Source organism: Eretmochelys imbricata, chromosome 6 (assembly GCF_965152235.1).
Source record: "Eretmochelys imbricata isolate rEreImb1 chromosome 6, rEreImb1.hap1, whole genome shotgun sequence".
Lineage (NCBI taxonomy): Eukaryota > Metazoa > Chordata > Testudines > Cheloniidae > Eretmochelys > Eretmochelys imbricata.
Genome location: NC_135577.1, coordinates 7715351 through 7739364, shown reverse-complemented (window position 1 = coordinate 7739364; position 24014 = coordinate 7715351). Strand labels below are relative to the sequence as shown.

At 51.9% G+C, this 24014-nt stretch overlaps 2 protein-coding genes across 2 annotated transcripts in view; both read left to right on the top strand.

Moving 5' to 3' along the window:
• Positions 1-24014, top strand: part of LOC144267068 (uncharacterized) — a 620395-nt gene that overhangs the window by 107366 nt on the left and 489015 nt on the right. The window lies entirely within an intron of this gene.
• The window catches only part of LOC144265798 (uncharacterized), a 106717-nt gene that overhangs the window by 79127 nt on the left and 3576 nt on the right, over positions 1-24014 (top strand). Inside the window, exons 4-10 of the mRNA XM_077818802.1 lie at positions 2770-2790; positions 3610-3630; positions 4450-4470; positions 5290-5310; positions 6129-6149; positions 6969-6989; positions 7663-7683. Coding sequence (XP_077674928.1) covers positions 2770-2790; positions 3610-3630; positions 4450-4470; positions 5290-5310; positions 6129-6149; positions 6969-6989; positions 7663-7683 — 147 coding nt within the window. The remainder of the gene's footprint in view (positions 1-2769; positions 2791-3609; positions 3631-4449; positions 4471-5289; positions 5311-6128; positions 6150-6968; positions 6990-7662; positions 7684-24014) is intronic.

Genomic DNA, 24014 nt, shown 5'->3' with positions numbered 1-24014 from the left:
GGATCTGTACTTGGCCCAGTCCTATTTAACATATTCATAAACGATCTGGAAAAAGGGGTAAACAGTGAGGTGGCAAAATTTGCAGATGATACAAAACTACTCAAGAGAGTTAAGTCCCAGGCAGACTGCGAAGAGCTACAAAGGGACCTCACAAAACTGGGTGACTGGGCAACAAAATGGCAGATGAAATTTAATGTTGATAAATACAAAGTAATACACATTGGAAAACATAATCCTAATTCTACATATACAATGATGGGGTCTAAATTAGCTGTTACCACTCAAGAAAGAGATCTTGGAGTCATTGTGGATAGTTCTCTGAAATCATCCACTCAGTGTGCAGCAGCAGTTAAAAAAGCGAACAGAACATTGGGAATCATCAAGAAAGAGATAGATAATAAAACTGAAAATATCATATTGCCTCTATATAAATCCATGGTACACCCACACCTTGAATACTGCGTACAGATGTCGTCGCCCCTTCTCAGAAAAGGTATATTGGAATTGGAAAAGCTTCAGAAAAAGGGCAACAAAAATGATCAGGGGTATAGAACGGCTTCTGTATGAGGAGAGATTAATAAGACTGGGACTTTTCAGCTTGGAAAAGAGGCGACTAAGGGGGGATATGATAGAGGTCTGTCAAATCATGAGTGGTATAGAGAAAGTAAATAAGGAAGTGTTATTTACTCCTTCTCATAATACAAGAACAAGGGGCCACTCAAATGAAATTAATAGGTAGCAGGTTTAAAACAAACACAAGAAAGTATTTTTTCACTCAATGCACTGTCAACCTCTGGAACTCCTTGCCAGAGGGTGTTGTGAAGGCCAATACTACAAAGGGATTCAAAAGGGAGCTAGATAGATTCATGGAAGATAGGTCCATCAATGGCTATTAGACAGGATGGGCAGGAATGGTGTCCCTCTGTTTGCCAGAAGCTGGGATTGGGTGACAGGGCATGGATCACTTGATGGTAACCTGTCTGTTCATTGCCTTTAAAGCACCTGCCATTGGCCACTGTCAGAGGAGAGGATACTGGGCTTGATGGAACTTTGGTCTCACCCAGATTGGCCGTTCTTATGTTCTTATGACCTGCCACCTGCAGGACAGGCTGGGGAGGGGTGAAGAGAGACACACTTGTTGGATTTTAATGCTGTCAATGTTTGCAGAGGGACGGGGATGAGGAGATAGAGGGATGGGAGGGGGAAAGGGCATGTAGATGTAACCCTTCTGCCCATCAGAGTTGGCAGCAACAAGGGCCGGGTTCAATATCTAGGGAATCCATTCCAATAACACAATGCAAACCGGCTCGAGCCCCCACCCAGTGACCTGGGACAAATATATACCACCCCCGCTGGGCGCCTCCAAGAGGCAATACTTCCCCTCCCGCAGGCACCTAGTCTGAGTGTAGAAAAAAGCCTTTTAACAACAGAGAGAAACAATGTGGCATTATGTTGGGGAAACACCACCAACAGGATTCATAACACAACCCATGAGCAAAAAACCCACCCCAAGCAAATTGGGGCATGCCCTTTCCCTTTGGTTCTTGAGTCCAGCAACCCCCAATGACCCAAAGACCCAAAAGTCCAATGACCCAAAAGTCTCTGTCCCTGGTCAGGGCAGCCCCAGAGTTCAAAAGTTTATCTGCAGAGCTTTACCTCTCAACCTGGGCGGAGATGGGGGCGGGAGTAAAAGGCACCTTACATGATCTGAAGCTGACCGCCCCACAGCTCCATAGGCCTTCGCTCCGCTCCGCTCCACTCCACCAGCCGTCCCACAAACTGCTTCGCTCAGCTCCGCGGCCCACAAGCAGCTCCCGCCGTCCCATGAACTGCTCCACCAGCCTGTCCACAAGGCACTCTAGCCATCCCACAAGCTTCTCCACAATATATCTTCAGGCTCCCCCACTACTTAACACAACGCTCAGTGATTTCAGCTCTTAGTCAGTTCAGCTCTTTGGTGAATTCAGCTTGTAGTAGGGGAGCCTCAGTGCTGGTGCACCATTAGCCCAAAGTGAGCTCAGCAGCCTGTAACTAGACTCCTAATGAAATCAAAATTAGCTCTTATATTCTACAGCAGAGAGAGAAGAAAGTGCAATTAGCATGTAAGGCCCTCACCAAGGGGCCCATACCACCAAACATTAAAACTTGTCCCCAACTTCTCTCAATTCACAAAATTTTGGAACCCATGTCCCTTGCCTAGCGAGTGCTGCTTAGTTGATTGCGAGTCCCTCCATCATAACAAAAGGCCCAGTACAGTTCCAAGCAGTTCCCATAGCCAGGGTAATAACAATTTATTCTTCCTGCCCCAATAACAGAGACACTGGGGATGCCACAGCAGCCAAAGTGAATATTTGGGCAGCTATGGCCTCATGCTAGGAGGGGTGGGTGTGCCTATGCAAATGAGATCAGCCCCTGAAGTTCTTTTCTACAACTTGCCACACCTCACCACCAGATGTGAGGGTGGAGCTCATCCTGACTCTGCTTACATCGAAGAGGGAATACAGGGAAGGGAGGGGACACAGGGAAAGGGAAGAGGAAACAGAAGAGAGGAGGAAGTATAGAGGGGGAGGAGGGAATACAGGTGGGGGGCACGGGGAGGGGGAGCAATAGAGAGCGGGGAAGTTATTTGGGGAAGAGCGGATAGAGGGAGGGGCGATGGGGAGGCTGGGGATAAGGGGTGCAATGAATAGAGCCAGGGGGTGATAGGGAGGCTACTGTGTTGTTACTGTGCGCATAACTGTGTCCTGTCTCCCTTCTTTTTCCTTGTAGGAGGCGTGGAGGAAGTTCCGTGTACGTATCTGGGCCTGGGCTGGGATTGTGTCATTAGTGGGGGGATGCGAATGCAGAATTAGGAGAGGCCGGGTACACACTGGAGCCCTGCTCACTGCCTCCAGCCCCAGGCTGCCTCCCCTATCTACCTTCCTGTCTCTCTGACCCAATTCATCACCCCAGCAGAGGGGATCTCCCCTATAACCATCCCATTGACCCTTCCCCAGAGCAGCCAGCTGGGACCCCGCTCGCACTGATCACCGTGGCAGGACTGCGGGTCGTTGTCACCCCCAGCTGGAGAAGCCCTGGGCTGCAGTGAGACCGGTGGGAGCTGACACCCTGGTCCTAAACACAGTGTCAGCGTCGCTGAACGAACCTTCACCCGCTGTGCTTCCCCTGCCCTGCCAGAAACCAGGCCCCTCCAGCAGCCCCATCCCACAATGCACCTGCAGGCTGGGGAGGGGTGAAGAGAGATGCACCTGTTGGATTTTAATGCTTTCAATGTTTACAGAGGGACGGGGAGGAGGAGATAGAGGGATGGGAGGGGAAAAGGGCAGGTAGAAGAGGGAATGCAGGGAAGGGAGGGGACACAGGGAAAGGGAAGAGGAAACAGAAGGAGAGGAGGAAGCATGGAGGGGGAGGAGGGAATACAGGTGGGGGGCACGGGGAGGGGAGCAATAGAGAGCGGGGAAGTTATTTGGGGAAGAGCGGATAGAGGGAGGGGCGATGGGGAGGCTGGGGATAAGGGGTGCAATGAATAGAGCCAGGGGGTGATCCGGAGGCTACTGTGTTGTTACTGTGCGCATAACTGTGTCCTGTCTCCCTTCTTTTTCCTTGTAGGAGAAGTGGAGGAAGTTCCGTGTACGTATCTGGGCCTGGGCTGGGATTGTGTCATTAGTGGGGGGATGCGAAGGCAGAATTAGGAGGGGCCGGGTACAAACTGGGGCCCTGCTCACTGCCTCCAGCCCCAGGCTGCCTCCCCTATCTACCTTCCTGTCTCTCTGACCCAATTCATCACCCCAGAAGAGGGGATCTCCCCTATAACCATCCCATTGACCCTTCCCCAGAGCAGCCAGCTGGGACCCCGCTCGCACTGATCACCGTGGCAGGACTGTGGGTCGTTGTCACCCCCAGCTGGAGAAGCGCTGGGCTGCAGTGAGACCGGTGGGAGCTGACACCCTGGTCCTAAACACAGTGTCAGCGTTGCTGAACGAACCTTCACCCGCTGTGCTTCCCCTGCCCGGCCAGAAACCAGGCCCCTCCAGCAGCCCCATCCCACAATGCACCTGCAGGCTGGGGAGGGGTGAAGAGAGATGCACCTGTTGGATTTTAATGCTTTCAATGTTTACAGAGGGACGGGGAGGAGGAGATAGAGGGATGGGAGGGGGAAAGGGCAGGTAGAAGAGGGAATACAGGGAAGGGAGGGGACACAGGGAAAGGGAAGAGGAAACAGAAGGAGAGGAGGAAGCATGGAGGGGGAGGAGGGAATACAGGTGGGGGGCACGGGGAGGGGAGCAATAGAGAGCGGGGAAGTTATTTGGGGAAGAGCGGATAGAGGGAGGGGCGATGGGGAGGCTGGGGATAAGGGGTGCAATGAATAGAGCCAGGGGGTGATCCGGAGGCTGCTGTGTTGTTACTGTGCACATAACTGTGTCCTGTCTCCCTTCTTTTTCCTTGTAGGAGAAGTGGAGGAAGTTCCGTGTACGTATCTGGGCCTGGGCTGGGATTGTGTCATTAGTGGGGGGATGCGAAGGCAGAATTAGGAGGGGCCGGGTACACACTGGAGCCCTGCTCACTGCCTCCAGCCCCAGGCTGCCTCCCCTATCTACCTTCCTGTCTCTCTGACCCAATTCATCACCCCAGCAGAGGGGATCTCCCCTATAACCATCCCATTGACCCTTCCCCAGAGCAGCCAGCTGGGACCCCGCTCGCACTGATCACCGTGGCAGGACTGTGGGTCGTTGTCACCCCCAGCTGGAGAAGCCCTGGGCTGCAGTGAGACTGGTGGGAGCTGACACCCTGGTCCTAAACACATTGTCAGCGTCGCTGAACGAACCTTCACACGCTGTGCTTCCCCTGCCCTGCCAGAGCCCAGGCCCCTCCAGCAGCCCCATCCCACAATGCACCTGCAGGCTGGGGAGGGGTGAAGAGAGATGCACCTGTTGGATTTTAATGCTTTCAATGTTTACAGAGGGACGGGGAGGAGGAGATAGAGGGATGGGAGGGGAAAAGGGCAGGTAGAAGAGGGAATACAGGGAAGGGAGGGGACACAGGGAAAGGGAAGAGGAAACAGAAGGAGAGGAGGAAGCATGGAGGGGGAGGAGGGAATACAGGTGGGGGGCACGGGGAGGGGAGCAATAGAGAGCGGGGAAGTTATTTGGGGAAGAGCGGATAGAGGGAGGGGCGATGGGGAGGCTGGGGATAAGGGGTGCAATGAATAGAGCCAGGGGGTGATCCGGAGGCTACTGTGTTGTTACTGTGCGCATAACTGTGTCCTGTCTCCCTTCTTTTACCTTGTAGGAGGCGTGGAGGAAGTTCCGTGTACGTATCTGGGCCTGGGCTGGGATTGTGTCATTAGTGGGGGGATGCGAAGGCAGAATTAGGAGGGGCTGGGTACAAACTGGGGCCCTGCTCACTGCCTCCAGCCCCAGGCTGCCTCCCCTATCTACCTTCCTGTCTCTCTGACCCAATTCATCACCCCAGCAGAGGGAATCTCCCCTATAACCATCCCATTGACCCTTCCCCAGAGCAGCCAGCTGGGACCCCGCTTGCACTGATCACCGTGGCAGGACTGCGGGTCATTGTCACCCCCAGCTGGAGAAGCCCTGGGCTGCAGTGAGACTGGTGGGAGCTGACACCCTGGTCCTAAACACATTGTCAGCGTCGCTGAACGAACCTTCACCCGCTGTGCTTCCCCTGCCCTGCCAGAAACCAGGCCTCTCCACAGCCCCATCCCACAGTGCACCTGCAGGCTGGGGAGGGGTGAAGAGAGATGCACCTGTTGGATTTTAATGCTTTCAATGTTTACAGAGGGACGGGGAGGAGGAGATAGAGGGATGGGAGGGGAAAAGGGCAGGTAGAAGAGGGAATACAGGGAAGGGAGGGGACACAGGGAAAGGGAAGAGGAAACAGAAAAGAGGAGGAAGCATAGAGCGGGAGGAGGGAATACAGGTGGGGGGCACGGGGAGGGGGAGCAATAGAGAGCGGGGAAGTTATTTGGGGAAGAGCGGATAGAGGGAGGGGCGATGGGGAGGCTGGGGATAAGGGGTGCAATGAATAGAGCCAGGGGGTGATCCGGAGGCTACTGTGTTGTTACTGTGCGCATAACTGTGTCCTGTCTCCCTTCTTTTTCCTTGTAGGAGAAGTGGAGGAAGTTCCGTGTACGTATCTGGGCCTGGGCTGGGATTGTGTCATTAGTGGGGGGATGCGAAGGCAGAATTAGGAGGGGCCGGGTACACACTGGAGCCCTGCTCACTGCCTCCAGCCCCAGACTGCCTCCCCTATCTACCTTCCTGTCTCTCTGACCCAATTCATCACCCCAGCAGAGGGGATCTCCCCTATAACCATCCCATTGACCCTTCCCCAGAGCAGCCAGCTGGGACCCCGCTCGCACTGATCACCGTGGCAGGACTGTGGGTCGTTGTCACCCCCAGCTGGAGAAGCCCTGGGCTGCTGTGAGACTGGTGGGAGCTGACACCCTGGTCCTAAACACATTGTCAGCGTCGCTGAACGAACCTTCACCCACTGTGTTTCCCCTGCCCTGCCAGAAACCAGGCCCCTCCAGCAGCCCCATCCCACAATGCACCTGCAGGCTGGGGAGGGGTGAAGAGAGATGCACCTGTTGGATTTTAATGCTTTCAATGTTTACAGAGGGACGGGGAGGAGGAGATAGAGGGATGGGAGGGGAAAAGGGCAGGTAGAAGAGGGAATACAGGGAAGGGAGGGGACACAGGGAAAGGGAAGAGGAAACAGAAGGAGAGGAGGAAGCATGGAGGGGGAGGAGGGAATACAGGTGGGGGGCACGGGGAGGGGAGCAATAGAGAGCGGGGAAGTTATTTGGGGAAGAGCGGATAGAGGGAGGGGCGATGGGGAGGCTGGGGATAAGGGGTGCAATGAATAGAGCCAGGGGGTGATCCGGAGGCTACTGTGTTGTTACTGTGCGCATAACTGTGTCCTGTCTCCCTTCTTTTTCCTTGTAGGAGGCGTGGAGGAAGTTCCGTGTACGTATCTGGGCCTGGGCTGGGATTGTGTCATTAGTGGGGGGATGCGAAGGCAGAATTAGGAGGGGCCGGGTACACACTGGGGCCCTGCTCACTGCCTCCAGCCCCAGGCTGCCTCCCCTATCTACCTTCCTGTCTCTCTGACCCAATTCATCACCCCAGCAGAGGGAATCTCCCCTATAACCATCCCATTGACCCTTCCCCAGAGCAGCCAGCTGGGACCCCGCTCGCACTGATCACCGTGGCAGGACTGCGGGTCATTGTCACTCCCAGCTGGAGAAGCCCTGGGCTGCAGTGAGACTGGTGGGAGCTGACACCCTGGTCCTGAACACATTGTCAGCGTCGCTGAACGAACCTTCACCCGCTGTGCTTCCCCTGCCCTGCCAGAAACCAGGCCTCTCCACAGCCCCATCCCACAGTGCACCTGCAGGCTGGGGAGGGGTGAAGAGAGATGCACCTGTTGGATTTTAATGCTTTCAATGTTTACAGAGGGACGGGGGGAAGCAGATAGAGGGATGGGAGGGGGAAAGGGCATGTAGAAGAGGGAATACAGGGAAGATAGGGGACAGAGGGAAAGGGAAGAGGAATGATTAGAGCCAGGGGGTGATACGGAGGCTACTGTGTTGTTACTGTGCGCATAACTGTGTCCTGTCTCCCTTCTTTTTCCTTGTAGATGGTGTTTAGGCTGTTACGGGTACGTATCTGGGCCTGGGCTGGGATTGTGTCATTAGCGGGGGGATGCGAAGGCAGAATTAGGAGGGGCCGGGTACACACTGGGGCCCTGCTCACTGCCTCCAGCCCCAGGCTGCCTCCCCTATCTACCTTCCTGTCTCTCTGTCCCAATTCGTCACCCCAGCAGAGGGGATCTCCCTTGTAACCATCCCATTGACCCTTCCCCAGAGCAGCCAGCCGGGACCCTGCTCCCACTGATCACCGTGGCAGGACTGCGGGTCGTTGTCACTCCCAGCTGGAGAAGCCCTGGGCTGCAGTGAGACTGGTGGGAGCTGACACCCTGGTGCTAAACACATTGTCAGCGTCGCTGAACGAACCTTCACCCGCTGTGCTTCCCCTGCCCTGCCAGAAACCAGGCCCCTCCAGCAGCCCCATCCCACAGTGCACCTGCAGGCTGGGGAGGGGTGAAGAAAGATGCACCTGTTGGATTTTAATGCTTTCAATGTTTACAGAGGGACGGGGAGGAGGAGATAGAGGGATGGCAGGGGGAAAGGGCATCACTATGGTAGGACAGGGAAGAGCCTGGTGGCTCTAGTAGGGGCTGCTGGGTCTCCTGGAATCAGGTTCTATCTCCCGGAGTGCTAAAATTCCTGCGGCGCAGTGGGGCTAAGGCAGGCTGCCTACCTGCCCTGGCTCCTTGCTGCTCCCAGAAGCCGCTGGCACGTCCTTGCAATCCCTGGGGGTGGGAGACAGGGAGTCTCTGCACTCTGCCCCTGTCCTGAGTACCGACTCCACAGCTCCCATTGCCCAGGGATGCAGCAGGGGAGGAGGGGATTCAGGAGTTGCAGTGTCCTCAATAATTATGTGATTAACTTGTATTTTTGTCTTGCATTATGTACGATGTTCAACATAGCATCCAAAGGAGGGTTGGAAAATTAGGACGGAATAGTGGGAGAACTCTCATTTCAATATCGAGAGATGCAATTTTCCCCTCACTCCTCACCCCATCCCCATGTCTCCTTCGTCCTGCCCTACTTGTTCAGGTGACCTCATCCTGTTTCTAGGATTAATGTGTTGCATTTTTTGCAATGATTTTTATAACTGAACCTTTGTCGTGAGACAAGCATAGAATCTCAGAAAGAATTGCCCTCTTCCAAAAAGGCCTTCATCTCTCACTATTTGCAGGCAGCAAACCAGGCTGCCTAAGAGGAGATGGTGTGGTCCTTTGCTTCTGGTAGACAGAGACACCTGGTCTAAGGGACCTGTGTTTAAAAGGTTTCAAATTATTGCAGAGGCATCTCACCTAAAGTTTAGAAACCTCAACAAACTAGATAAGTCCACTCCTGGACTTGTCCAACAAACTGTGGAAAAGCAGCTAATGCCACTGACTGATACATGGAAGAGAGACCATTTGTAGTGCGCTGGTGCGAAAGGGAAGGGCAAAAGCCTGGCATGGAAAGGCGTCCCCCAGTTTGTTCCTTGGAAGGAGGAGGAGGGGACTAAGCACCCAGCAGCCCAGTACCAGTCATCTCCTGGTCACACTAATTATCAGACCCCAGGCCAAAGGGACGGCCTAAAATAGTGTTTCATATACACATCCCTTGAACACATGAAGAAACAATGCCCTAAGTATGGCAAATCCAAATCCAATCCCTGATCCGTCCAGGTTAACGTACCTACCCTCGAGTCAGAGACTTCAGTGGTACCAGAGGGGGTGCTAGTTAATGTTATCAGCTCTGACCTCCTGGAGGTAGACCAAGAGCTCATTAAACAGGCCAAGATAAATGGTCATGTGTGGCGCGGTGGTCAAAGTTGCATGTAGGGTTGGGATTGGGCTGAAAGTAGCGCTGATACCAGGGTCTGGAGACAGGCTGTGGGTCAGAACCTCCCAGTGACCCTAATTATCAGACCCCAGCCCCAAGGGATGGCCCAAAATGGTGTTTCTTACTCACATCCCTTGAACACATGAAGAAACTGCACCCTAAGTATGAAGAACGAGGAGTACTTGTGGCACCTTAGAGACGAACAAATTTATTTGGGGATAAACTTTCCTGGGCTAAAACCCACTTCATCCGATGCATGCACTGTTCCCTGATGCCGGTAACACAGGTCTAGAGGCCTTGCTAATGCAAGCTGTTGAAAGCAATAAGAAACATCCTGTTGCTTTTTTAAATGAAAAACTGACACCCAGTGAATAAAATTACTCTGTCATAGAAAAAGACTGTTATGTGATTGTTCGGGCAGTCCGGAAGCTAAGGCCTTCCCTGTTCAGCCAGAAATTCAGGGTTCTAATGGACCACTCTCCAGAGCAAAAGGTACCAACTCCAGACTGCTACGTTGCAGTAGAGAGCTTCAAGAATATGATACAGAAATAGTCCATATTAAGGGCAAGGAAAAGGTAGTGGCAGATACACTGTAAAGGCAAGAGGGTCTGAGCTGACTCATATGCATCAATGTAGGGGGTGAGCTGTGACCCAGGGACCTTTTGGTGCCAAACGGCAGAGGGCACGGGGGCGCAAAGGGTTTTACAGGGATCCTCTGGATCAGATCTCTGCATAATACCAAAGGGTGGCATGTGAGGTCTCTCCTGAGAGCCCGTAGTCCATTAGCCATCATGATCACTGCAAAATATATGTACAGAGAATATTTAGGGAGTTATGTATCTATACTGAAAATTATGTTCTTAAGGATTTGGGATTCAGGCAAGTAGCCAGAGGTAACAATCTTCAGCACTGTACCTCCCAGATAAAAGGTAACAGACACATAGAATCATAGAATCATAGAATATCAGGGTTGGAAGGGACCTCAGGAGGTCATCTAGTCCAACCCCCTGCTCAAAGCAGGACCAATCCCCAATCAAATCATCCCAGCCAGGGCTTTGTCAAGCCTGACCTTAAAAACTTCTAAGGAAGGAGATTCCACCACCTCCCTAGGTAACGCATTCCAGTGTTTCACCACCCTCCTAGTGAAAAAGTTTTTCCTAATATCCAACCTAAACCTCCCCCACTGCAACTTGAGACCATTACTCCTTGTTCTGTCATCTGCTACCACTGAGAACAGTCTAGGTTCATCCTCCTTGGAACCCCCTTTCAGGTAGTTGAAAGCAGCTATCAAATCCCCCCTCATTCTTCTCTTCTGCAGACTAAACAATCCCAGTTCCCTCAGCCTCTCCTCATAACTCATGTGTTCCAGTCCCCTAATCATTTTTGTTGCACGCCGCTGGACTCTTTCCAATTTTACCACATCCTTCTTGTAGTGTGGGGCCCAAAACTGGACACAGTACTCCAGATGAGGCCTCACCAATGTCGAATAGAGGGGAACGATCACGTCCCTCGATCTGCTGGCAATGCCCCTACTTATACATCCCAAAATGCCATTGGCCTTCTTGGCAACAAGGGCACACTGCTGACTCATATCCAGCTTCTTGTCCACTGTCACCCCTAGGTCCTTTTCTGCAGAACTGCTGCCTATCCATTCGGTCCCTAGTCTGCAGCGGTGCTTTGGATTCTTCCGTCCTAAGTGCAGGACTCTGCACTTGTCCTTGTTGAACCTCATCAGATTTCCTTTGGCCCAATCCTCCAATTTGTCTCGGTCCCTCTGTATCCTATCCCTACCCTCCAGCATATCTACCACTCCTCCCAGTTTTGTGTCATCTGCAAACTTGCTGAGGGTGCAATCCACACCCTCCTCCAGATCATTAATGAAGATATTGAACAAAACCGGCCCAGGACTGACCCCTGGGGGACTCCACTTGATACCGGCTGCCAACTAGACATGGAGCCATTGATTATTACCCGTTGAGCCCAACAATCTAGCCAACTTTCTATCCACCTTATAGTCCATTCATCCAGCCCATACTTCTTGAACTTGCTGGCAAGAATACTGTGGGAGACAGTGTCAAAAGCTTTGCTAAAGTCAAGGAACAACACGTCCACTGTTTTCCCCTCATCCAAAGAACCAGTTATCTCCTCATAGAAGGCAATTAGATTAGTCAGGCATGACTCACCCTTGGTGAATCCATGCTGACTGTTCCTGATCACTTTCCTCTCCTCTAAGTACTTCAGAATTGATTCCTTGAGGACCTGCTCCATGATTTTTCCAGGGACTGAGGTGAGGCTGACTGGCCTGTAGTTCCCAGAATTCTCCTTCTTCCTTTTTTTAAAGATGGGCATTACATTAGCCTTTTTCCAGTCATCTGGAACCTCCCCCGATCACCATGAGTTTTCAATGATAATGGCCAATGGCTCTGCAATCACATCCGCCAACTCCTTTAGCACTCTCGGATGCAACACATCCGGCGCCATGGACTTGTGCTCGTCCAGCTTTTCTAAATAGTCCCGAACCACTTCTTTCTCCACAGAGGGCTGGTCACCTCCTCCCCATGCTGTGCTGCCCAGTGCAGTAGTCTGGGAGCTGACCTTGTTCGTGAAGACAGAGGCAAAAAAAGCATTGAGTACATTAGCTTTTTCCACATCCTCTGTCACTAGGTTGCCTCCCTCATTCAGTAAGGGGCCCACACTTTCCTTGGCTTTCTTTTTGTTGCTAACATACCTGAAGAAACCCTTCTTGTTCCTCTTAACATCTCTTGCTAGCTGCCACTCCAGGTGTGATTTGGCCTTCCTGATTTCACTCCTGCAAGCCGAGCAATATTTTTATCCTCATCCCTGGTCATTTGTCCAATCTTCCACTTCTTGTAAGCTTCTTACACCTATCTCTCTGTCTGATTATTTGTGTATGTTGCGTTGTATACCTCACTCTGTGTGCCTGTTAGCATTCTGAGCCAATTCCTGATGAAAAATTTTAAAATCTACAAGACAGGAAATCTACAGGAAGAACCCGTCAGGAGGGGGGTGTCCTGTTTATGCATAAAGCCATAGGATTGTTCGGATAGACCTAGGGGTGACCAGGGACACCCTGGGTCCTTTACCAAGGAATAAAGTGACAGCATGTTTGTCTCATGAAATAAGGTCACAGATTGCCTGGCTGAAAAGCATTGGAATGATTTGGGGCGAGCAATTCTTTATTAGACATGAGAGCAGCTTGTTAATTAAGTCTAGATTCTAGAATGCATGTGATGATTTTATTTGATATGTAAGCATTTGTTGCCAATACTTCTACTTGGTACGACTTGAATCTCTGGGCTTTGGTAAATGAACTGATAGTGGATCTCACTCTGAACATCTCTAAGTGCTGTGAGGTGAGGAGAGCGGTGATCTGAGGTGTAATTGATAGCTGGGGTTCACTATTTCTTTGGAAGCAGCAGATCTGTGCATACTGAGAGTGTCCAGTGATCAGAGACTGGACATGCTAGGGAGACACTCAAGGGATCAAGGGTTGGAATGTGCCTATTGCTAACCTGTAGATTGACAGCGGGGCCTGTGAGGCCGTGAGGGGAGTGCTTGTGTTACCCCTGGCCAAGCTGGGGATCTGATCCGCTACAGGCATAGAAAAAGCTTCCTCACACTAAGGGCAGGTGGTAAGGAGCTGCCTCACAACCCTAGGTCCCTCTGGGAAGAATCATATTAGATGTATTATGGTAGTAGCTAGGCGCCCCAGTCATGGACCAGCACTCCCTTGTGCTACGCACTGTACAAACGTGGGTTTTTAGGCATTGCAGCAAAGGAGAGTTTTGAGGAGGGATTTGAAGGAGGAGGAGGAGGTGGTTTTGTTTTATTTCTTGAGAGCTTGTTTGTCCCTTGTCACTGGATTGGAGCATTGACCTTTCTTTGCATCACGGGCAGTTCTTAAGTTGGCCACAGAGCATGGCCTTCGGCAGACGATCTTGGGGCACGCGCGTCATGTGTCCCAGACAGTGAAGCCTGCGAGCATCCAGCATAGTCTGCATAGATTATAGGCTGGTTCTCTCAAGGATCTCGTTATTGATGATCCCTTGGTCTCAAGTGACTCCAGGGATTTTTCTAAGACAGCGGAGGTGGGAACTGTTCAATCTCCTCTCCTGCTTGGAGGATGTGACCCAGCTTTCACAGCCGTAAAGGAGGGTACGAAGGACACAAGGCTGATAAACAGACCCCTGTGTGTTCAGGGTTAGCCACAGGCGTTGAATGTGTAGGTGCTCCAGGGCTGGAGCACCCCCAGAAACAAAATGGTGGGTGCTCAGCATCCACTGTCAGCCCCCCACCCTAATCAGCTCTTCCCCTTCGCCCCAGCCACCTCCTACCTGCTGGCAGCTCTGCTGATCAGCACCTCCCCCGCCCCCCAGCACCTCCTGCGTGCTGGTGATCAGCTGTTCGGCAGCAGGGAGGAGGCGCTGGCAGGGGAAGGGGGATGAGTGAAAGTGGTGTGAGCTTGTGGGAGAGGGCGGGAAGAGGTGGGGTGGGGGCAAGAAGAGGCAGGGTGAGGGTGGAGTGGGGGGAGGAAGAGGCAGGACCTGGCTGGGACCTTGGGGGAAGGGGTGGAGTGGGGTGGAGCCTGGGTCGGAGCGGGGTCGAGCACCCCCCCCGGCACATTAGAAAGTCGGTGCCTCTGGGTTTAGCAGCTTGTTGTTCCAAACACGTGACAGGTATCACGAAGGTGACAGAAGCTTTGCCAATGACAGCAACAAGTCTCCTATCAAGGTTATGTGAGTTGGTAAGATAGCAGAAGGGATCCACGTTATCCAGAGCTTCATTACTGACATAGCTTTTGGTGGGATGTTGGTACTGTGACAGGGCAAGGCCAGATGGCTATAGAAAAGTAGTGGGAGATAGATATATTAACTCCAGGGTAAAGAAATCCCTGGTACCAGGATAAGTGAAATGGCAGCTGCTCCAGGTCAATTAAGACACCTGCGGCCAATTAAGAACTATCCAGAAGGCAGGGAGTAGGCTAGGTTGATTGGGACACCTGAAGCCAATCAGGGGCTGGCTGAAACTTGTCAAAAGCCTCCCAGTTAGTCAGGTGGGTGTGCATGTCAGGAGCTGTGGGAGGAAGTTGTGCTGTTGGAGAGACTGAGTAGTACATACCATACCAGGCACAAGGAAGGAGGCCCTGAGGTAAGGGTGAAGTGGAGCTTGAGGAAGTGAGGGCTGCTGTCGGGGAAGTAGCCCAGGGAATTGTACATGTCATGTTTCTAAAAGGTCAGCTACCATAGCTGATACTATTAGGGTCCCTGGGCTGAAGCCCGGAGTAGAGGGTGGGCCCGGGCTCCTCCCCCCCACCTTTGCCCCCTGATTGATCACTGAGACTGGGAGACAACAGAGACTGTGCAAGGAAAGATAAATTCTCCTCACCTCCCTCGCTGGCTTATGATGAAAATGGCTCAGTAGACTGTGACCCTTGTCTCTAGAGAGAGAAGGGTTACGTGCAGGGTTACAGTGAGCCTCTGAGGCTAGCAAAATCCACCAGGAAAGGCGGGACCCACGGAGGCAAGGACAGAGCTTTGTCACAACTGGCGTCAGGAGTGGGACTTCGTTCACAGCGTGGCAGAAGAAAGAAGTTTTTTTTAAAAAAGAAGTGCACTGGGGTTTTGGATTTTTTTTTTTGTTTTGGTTTGTTTGTTTGCTTTGTACCACAATGGAGGAGGTGGTAAGAGCTCTGGTACAAGCCACGGCAGCCCAGCAGGAGGCCACCCGGGTTCAGGCAATGGCACGACAGGAGTCTATGCGGCTACAGCAGGAAACCAATCAATTATTGATGAGCCAGGTGACCCAAGATCGTGCCCTCTTGAGAGAGGTGGTGGACCAGCTGAAGATCCTCACCACCCAGGCCCAGGGGTCCGATGGGACGCGAACCCTGAGGGCCACTGGTTGTCTGCCAAAGATGACATCAGAAGATGACGTAGAGGCATATCTCCTCTCATTCGAAAGGACTGCTCAGCGTGAGGCATGGCCCCAGGAGCAGTGGGCCAGCATTCTTGCCCCTTTTTTGTGTGGAGAGGCCCAGAAGGCCTTCTTTGACTTTCCTGCCACAGATGCCACTGACTATACCCGTCTGAAGGCAGAGATCCTAGCACGATCAGGGGTAACGGCAGCGGTAAGGGCCCAGAGGTTCCATGAGTGGAAAAACCAGGAGAACAAAACCCCAAGGTCCCAGCTATTCGACCTCATACACCTCGTGCGGAAGTGGTTACAGCCCAAGGTGTGCAGGCTGGAGGAGATTTTGGAGAACCTGGTCATAGACCATTACATGCGGGGACTGCCGCCAGATCTCCGCAAATGGGTAGGCCAGAATGATCCGTCCACGTACGATGAGATGATCACACTGGTAGAAAGACGGATGACAGCCAGGGAACTGACCCGACTACCCAAGGAAGGCCCCTTTCAAACCAAGCACCCGACCCCAACCCTGGAAGTTTGGGCAGCCAAACCCCCGGGGAGTCCTAGGTGGAAGAAGCAGGGGGCCCGAGAACCAGCGGGGACCCCAGAAGGAAGGGATTGGCCTGAGTGGGGGGAACCCTGGGACTAAACCCCCTAACCCCCGGGATAGGGGAGTGATTAAAAGCAATTATAGATGTTATGCATGTGGAGAGTGGGGACACAAAGCAGCAAAGTGTCCCAGCACTGAGGAGCCTATGCAATGTAACTTGGGGGATTGGGAGGTCCCATGCTCCCTTATCCACCTCGAGGGGGTAGCATTAGCTCCGCATAATTATACCAGGCCGGTGAGGATAAATGGAGCAGAGACTACAGCTCTTGTGGACTCTGGGAATGCTATCACCCTCATATCGGGTAAGCTGGTAAAAAATAGTCAGCTGCTACAAGCCAAACGCGTAGCAGTGACGTGCGTGCATGGGGCCGTGAGCCATTACCCCACCATCCCGGTGGAGATAGAGGTTCAGGGAAATCCCATTGAGGTGACCGTGGGCGTAGTTCCTAAACTCCCATATCCTGTAGTCATAGGGAGGGACTATCCAGGGTTTGATAATTTACTCCCCCCGGAGAGGCTGGAGGGAGGTGGGGATCCTGAGGACAGCAACTCGTCACTGGGGGAATGTCAAACTCCGATGTTCGCTGAGATTTCTCAGGATCTGTTCTCAGCCCCCCGAAAGACCCGGAAGACAAAAAAAGAGAGGAAGGCTGCGAAGGCCTTGGGAACCCGGATCCTGACCCAGGGCCAGAAGACCTACCTATTCGGCAGATGGACGCGAGCAGCCAACAGAGAAACTTCCACCACAGAAGGTGAGCCAGAAGCTGCGCCCAGCCATGACGGCGGCGAGCTATTGGAAGAAGCAGAAGCCGGCCCCTGGGAGCTTGGGCAGGTTAGTCCCGGGAGAGAGACTTTTGGGCGGGACCAGGAGGAGGACCCCAGATATGATAACACCAGGAAAGAGGTGGCTGAGATCGATGGGATACCTGTTGATGAGAAGGTCCAGGGTCCCGGACCTTACTTTATAGTGAAGAAAGATCTCCTGTACCGCGTGGTGAAAATGCAGGAGCAAGAGATACAACAACTTCTGGCGCCACGAAAACATCAAAAAACCATGTTCAGTCTCGCCCACAGTCACCTGTTTGGAGGACACCTAGGGGTAGAGAAAACCCAAGCACGGATCCTGCAGAGGTTCTTCTGGTCAAGAGTACATGAAGATGTCTGGCGGTACTGCACCTCTTGTCCGGAGTGTCAGTTACATAGAAAACTTGTTCATCATGTTCTGCAATTCATCAGGTGAATTAGAGACGAGTGCAGTGTCATCTGCAAAAAGCAGATCCTGAATAGTAAGCTGGGTGACATGCCTTCTGCTCTGTCATCATCTGATTTTAAACAAGCTGCCGTCCATCCTTGAGTCAGTTAGTACACCAGATGGATCATTTCCAAGTCGTACTTAAGAAGACTCGAGAAGAAGATGCCAAAGCCAGTGGGTGCTAAGTTGCAGCCTGCTTCATGCCAGTATCAACAGTAAACTCGGATGATGTTTCATTTTCAAACTGGATAGTTGCCTTCATTCCCAAGTGGAACTCTTTGAATAGGGAGAGCCCCATTTCTGCACAGCCAATTTTCAACAGGATCTTATAGATGCCGTTCCTGCCAACCGTGTTGAAGGCCTTTTGTAGTTTAACGAATGCGATATAGAGACGGGCCTGTTGTTCACAGCTTTTTTCTTGAAACAAGCACAATCACTACATGCAATTAGTACAAAAGCATCCAGTGATTTGTAAGGGCCACATCTGCATGGGTCAGAACGACCAATTTTCAAATCATTAGGAACATCACATGGTCACATTCACTTTAGGTTTTTGGTTTAGTGACCATATATGAGATTTTTAATTAAAGCAGGGCAATTCCCAGACAAAAACCTTACTGTGGAGTTAAGGCTGAGGGGACATAGCAGTAATTTAGAGTAAACTATAGTACCAGGATGTAGAAATGATCCCAAATCCAAGTGGTCGGCCAGTTCTCTTCTAAAAAGTTAAGTCGAGCCTGTTATGTAGCTCAGGGCAGGAGCGTGAGAAGCTCCCTAGACGGGGGGGGGGCACCAGCACCCAAACAATGTCCTGCCCCCTGCTCCTTCCCTTCTTCCCGAGGTCCTGCCCTCCCTCTGCCACTTCCCCTGAGGCCCCATCGCACTGCTTGCTCCTCTCCGCCCCCTGGCTGAGGAGCATGAAAAATCCACACCCCTGCGTGACGTAGTCAAACCAGCCTAACCCCTGGTGTGGACAGCGCTAGGCTGATGGGAGAATTCTTCTGTCGCCCTACATACCGCCTCTCGGGTAGGTGGGTTAACTCCAGGGGGAGAACGCCTGTCGTGGGTGGCTGCACTGAGGTGCTATAGTCCTGTAGCTGCACCACGGCAGCTGTGCCCCTCGAGTGGTTTGAGTGTAACCATGGCTAACCCCAGCCCATCCACAGTCCAGGTCGCCCTGAGCACAAGCAAAAGACGGTAGGGTCTGGAAATGCCCAGCCAGGGCCTGCAGAATAGATGGAAGCAGCAAGGCCTGAGGGGGAGGGAAGAGGGGGGACGACATGTGTGTGAGGGAGGGGAGAGGAGGAGGCATTATCCAGATGATCCGTATTTTTTCCGACACTGCTATTCCTGTCTTCGTACAGACACGGCTAACGCCTGGATTTTCCATGTATTCATGTCTTAGCCCAGTTAAGTTCTTCCTCCACATTTCTTTTAGGCTGGACTGGGGGTGAGTGCTGAGCAGGGGGAGCGAATGGGGCTACAACAGGGGGAGGCAGAACACAGCAGGGGGAGGCAATGCCAGCAGTGGGGCGGGCAGGGGGGTAAAAGGACGGTAGAAGTGAGAGGGGAGCATGTGTGTTGACGGAGATGAAGGGGGAGGGGAAGATGTTTGTGAGGGGGAGGGGATCCTTTGTGTGAAGGCAGGCAGAGGGCAGGGAGCACATGGGGTGTGAATGGAAGGGGCATGTGTGTGTTTAAGGGATGTGTAGGGGAGGGGATTGGGGGAATGAAGAACATTTGTTCTTGATGGGGGGACGAGGACACAAGGATGGCTGGTGGGATGGGGAGTGCTTGTGTTTTAGAGGGGTGTGATGGGGGATGGGACCATGCATGAGGGAGAGGTTGGGAGGGGAGCTTTGTTGGAAGCCTTTGTGTGTGCAAGAGAGAGATGTTGTAGATATTCTGTGATTCCCCTGCCCCATCCCCCGACACACACACACACACACACACACACACACACACACACGAAACACTGGTCGTTGTCAAAGGGCTTCTCAGATCTGTTTCTATCTGGTACTGAAGTAAGCGTGTCCCATTCCTGGCAATCTATTTGCCTTCTGCTCGGCTGCTGTCTGCTCTGGAAATCCAGATCTAGTTTCTTGATGGTGGGAAGGGAGGCCTGTTTGGGTGAACTCCCCCAGGTTAGTGTAGATGGCACCTTTCTTCACATTAGACAGCGGGATCTGGCAGTGGGAAAACTAGGATCCCAGCTGCATCAGCCTCCGCCCGCCTCTCCTTCCTCTTCTGGAGGTGTGGGTTCCCCTGGGGCCCTGCCCCCACATCACCTCTTCCCCCCAAAACCCCATCCCCAACTCGCTCCTCTCCATGCATTCCTCCCCATCACTTGCCCTTATGTCCAGGAAATATTGCCAGGGCACAGCCCTCTGACTTTTGCAAGTGATGGGGCCATGGCCACCTGGCCCCCCCTGTTCCGGTGCCACTGTGCAGGAGCCTCCATCTGTTCCTCCCCCTGCTCTTCTTTCTGTTATTTTTGTGGGGGGGGTTCACTGTTCTCTTCCTCCCATCACTCTGCTCCACTGTTGCTCCTGCTGCCTCCCCTCTGTCCCCCATGGAGCTGCCCCAGCTGCTCCGGACTGGGAGTCTGCCTCCTGTCTGCTGCACAGAGCGCGGGGGAGGGTGCTGATGTCAGGGTGTCCCCCTCCCGTGCACCTGGTCGCCTCTGAGCTGTGGTCGGGGAACAGGGGGAGCCTGTCTCGGCAGCTGCCTCTGGGTCAGGGATGGGTGCTGCTGTCTGAACAAGCGTTCAGGCTGGTGAGTGCTCTGCTCACAGAGACCGTACGCTGACACCCTCACTCCCCCAACACACACACTGTCTCACGCAGTCCCCCAACACACACACAGTCCCTCTCTCACACACAATCCCCACCACACGTTCCCCCAACACACACTCCACCAACACACACCGTCCCTCTCTCACACACACACACTTCCCTCCAACATCCAAGAAGATTTAAATAAACGGTATTCTATTATTCTTTAACAATGCCATTAAAACTGTGATTAATTGCGACTATTTTTAATATCATGATTAATCACAATTAATTATTTTAATTGTTTGACAGCCCTAGTTTGGACTAATAGAGTTTCTCTGTCTGGTTCTTTAGCTTAGAGTCAAACTCATATTAGGGTAGCTGTGTAGGCCCCGTTATCACAACAGCACCCCGCAGGGGGAGTGTGGGCACACGGCAGGAAGAGGGAATGACCAGCAGGGCTGAGGGGAAGCTGCAGCGGGAGAGATTTTTGTCATGGATTTACAGACCCTTTTTGGCAGTTAGAATCATAGAATCATAGAATATCAGGGTTGGAAGGGACCTCAGGAGGTCATCTAGTCCAACCCCCTGCTCAAAGCAGGACCAATCCCCAACTAAATCATCCCAGCCAGGGTTTTGTCAAGCCTGACCTTAAAAACTTCTAAGGAAGGAGATTCCACCACCTCCCTAGGTAACGCATTCCAGTGTTTCACCACCCTCCTAGTGAAAAAGTTTTTCCTAATAACCAACCTAAACCTCCCCCACTGCAACTTGAGACCATTTCTCCTCGTTCTGTCGTCTGCTACCACTGAGAACAGTCTAGAGCCATCCTCTTTGGAACCCCCTTTCAGGTAGTTGAAAGCAGCTATCAAATCCCCCCTCATTGTTCTCTTCTGCAGACTAAACAATCCCAGCTCCCTCAGCCTCTCCTCATAAGTCAAGTGTTCCAGTCCCCTAATCAGTTCCTCAACTCCTCTGTACTGCTCCTTAGCTTTTCATACACTCCGGCAGTGTTTCCCAGCTAGTGTGCCATCAGGCCCGAACAGGTGTGCCGCAGAATTTTTAGAAAAGGTACATGTGAGAGCAAGATGAAGAAAGCCACATTTTGATTGGTCATCTGCCTCACTGCCCTACCTCCTCCTGGGGTGGAGCAACCAATCAAAGCTCAATCTCCCTTTCTGCCCCCCTCCTTTCCTGTGTGAACAATGGATCACCTCTTCTGCATCTCCTCTTCCCTCCCGGCTGCTGGCCAGGGGAAGGGGGAAGAGCCCTGGGAGCTCGAGGTGAGCCGCGGCACAGAAAAGGTTGGGAACCACTGCGCTAAGGATGGATTTTCTTCATTATGACACTTTGCAGCACTGTTTAAAAGACTTCAAGGTACAGAGAATCCAATATTACCCTAGTTCAGGGGTCTCAAACACACGTGAAAAAACACCCCCTGAGCGCAGCAAGGTTCAGCGCTGTAAAGCTACAGTGTAAACAGTACAGCAGCGCAGGGAGCCGCGCCCCACGTGGAGGTGGTGTTTTTAGAGCGCTGGGGGAGAGCTCTCCACCGCGACTACATGAGCCATGTTAGTTCACTTCAATGAGTAGTTTATTTAAAGTTGAAAGACCGATAGGAAGTTGGAAAAGCTTGTCTTTCTCTTCTTCTTCTTCTTCCAATCTTTGAATAAAAATGGTTTGAGAGGATGAGATCTACTGGTTCTAAAATGTTAAAGGCTGCGGTGACCAGAAACATCAATTCAATTCCTAATTAGAGATAATACTGCCTTTGTTTAATAAATCAGGTAATTTTACATTCAAAAGCCCAGGGTTTGATATACTTAGATATTTTTTCCTATGTATCCAGTACATTTAAGGTAGTTTGATTTAACTAATAACAAATTAAAATGCTGCTTTTGTGCATTTTTACTTGAATTTTAATTTCAATCCAAGTAGAGCTTGACACAAATCACAAGTAAAAAAATACTAATATAGTCCATAAAAAATCACTATTTTCTAACATATACAAAATGTAAAAATTAAGAATCTGGATAAAAGTAAATTAAGCTATATTATAGGTTAAAGGTCGATATAGTGTATCTTCCTAGTTTATGAAAAAGAAGGACCAAACTTAGGGTGGAGGCTATATTTACATGCAAGTCAACATGTTTTAATTGTTACCAAACAATGAGAACCAACCTTTCTTGAGGGGGAAAAAAAGAAAGTAGAAAGGCAAAGCAAGGTTAAAATTAGTTATTTAATACGGGATGAAAATTGGTGATTTAAATAGCTTAGACTTAAATTCTTCCACTCTGATCTGGGGAGGTAGAATTGGTTGTTTTAGAGAGGGGAAGGGGAAGGGGAGGTGTGAGAGGGAGGATGGGGGGATGAAGAGTTTGTGTGGAGAGAGCTGTAGCGGTGAGGGGGACCTGACTGTGTGGTGAAGGGGTGAGGAGTAGGGGAGCACGTGCACGTGTGTGAGTGTGTGTGGAGGAGGTGATGGGGAGGGGAGTGTGTGATGGCTGAGGGTGATGGAAGTGGCAATTTTCTGTACTATTTTTATGAACTATCTGTATGAGTCTGTGCCAACCCTCTCGTTATCACTGCCTGTTGGGGAAAAGAATTGATTTTCTCCCTGGGACATGGGAGATCAGGGCTAGGTATTCCAGACATAGCAGCACTAGGAGTGTCTGGGCTAGAATCACCACATTCGAATGGAAGCCTCAATGACTGAAGCTAACTCGCAAAGAGAATGACTTCCCCACACCTCTCTGCAGGGAAGCAGGGCAATGCCCCAAGCTGGAGAAAAAGAAAGAACGTGTCAGGAGGCTGCAAGTTAAAGTGCATTTGTAGCATGGATTAGCATACCCATGCTAGCTCTAATCTAGCCAGCACGGGTAGCAATATCAGTGTGGACAATGCTGGCACAGGCCTCAGCATGGGCTCATAACCCGAGTTCTGTGTTGTTGAAAGACTGCGGCAGCGAAGAGCTGCCAGAGCTTTTCCCTGCTCCCCCCGCCCTGTGCCAGAGGCTTTCCCCACTGCTGGAGCCTTTCTCTGTGAGAGAGGAAGACTACAGCAGCAGGGAGGCAGTGTGGGACAGTACACTGCAAAAATTAACAGGGGAGTCAGGAGGCATGGCTTGGATGAGTCGAGAGCGTGTAGGGCTGGGGTAGTCAATAGGTGGACTGTGGGCCAAATCCAGACCAACAGACAGTTTTGAATGGACTCTGAAATCTTTTTATTTCCTTATTATTATCATTAAAACAGTGTAACACAGTTGCAAAAAAAAGTAAACATAATTCTGGGATAGATTAGCAGGAGTGTTGTCGGCAAGACACAAGAAGTAATTCTTCCACTCTACTCCCCTGCCCACAGCCCGACCACACCTGTCCAGCACCCCACACAGAACCCCCCACTCGAAGTTTCTCAATACACAGAGATTTCCCTTCCTCCGTCCCAGTGCCCTTCCCCACAGCCCCACCACCACTACTACACAATGCCCCACATAGACCCCCAGTGCCCTGGCACACACAAATCTCCCCCACTTCCCAGCACCCCCCAACAGGCCCCCAAAACACACAAACCTCCCCCACTGCCCAGCACCCTCCACACACCTCCCAGACACTCACCATCACACCCTGCCCCCTTCCCTGGCCGCACTAGCCAGCCCTGCTGGGAGGTCTCTTGCTTCTCGGGTGAGAGCGGTGAGGGGAGTCTCCAGACTCTCCACGGGCTGCGCCCGCCAGACGCGTGAGCTCCATGGCTCCCATTGGCCGTGGCTCCCATTGGCCAGAATTACAGGGAAGAGAAGGGACACAGGGAAAGGGAAGAGGAAACAGAAGGAGAGGAGGAAGCATAGAGTGGGGAGGAGGGAATACAGGTGGGGGCACAGGGAGGGGGAGCAGGGAATAGAAGGAGGTGGGGCCTGGGACGGGGCAGGTGGGAATAGAGGGAGGGGAGGGGACACGGGAAGCGGGA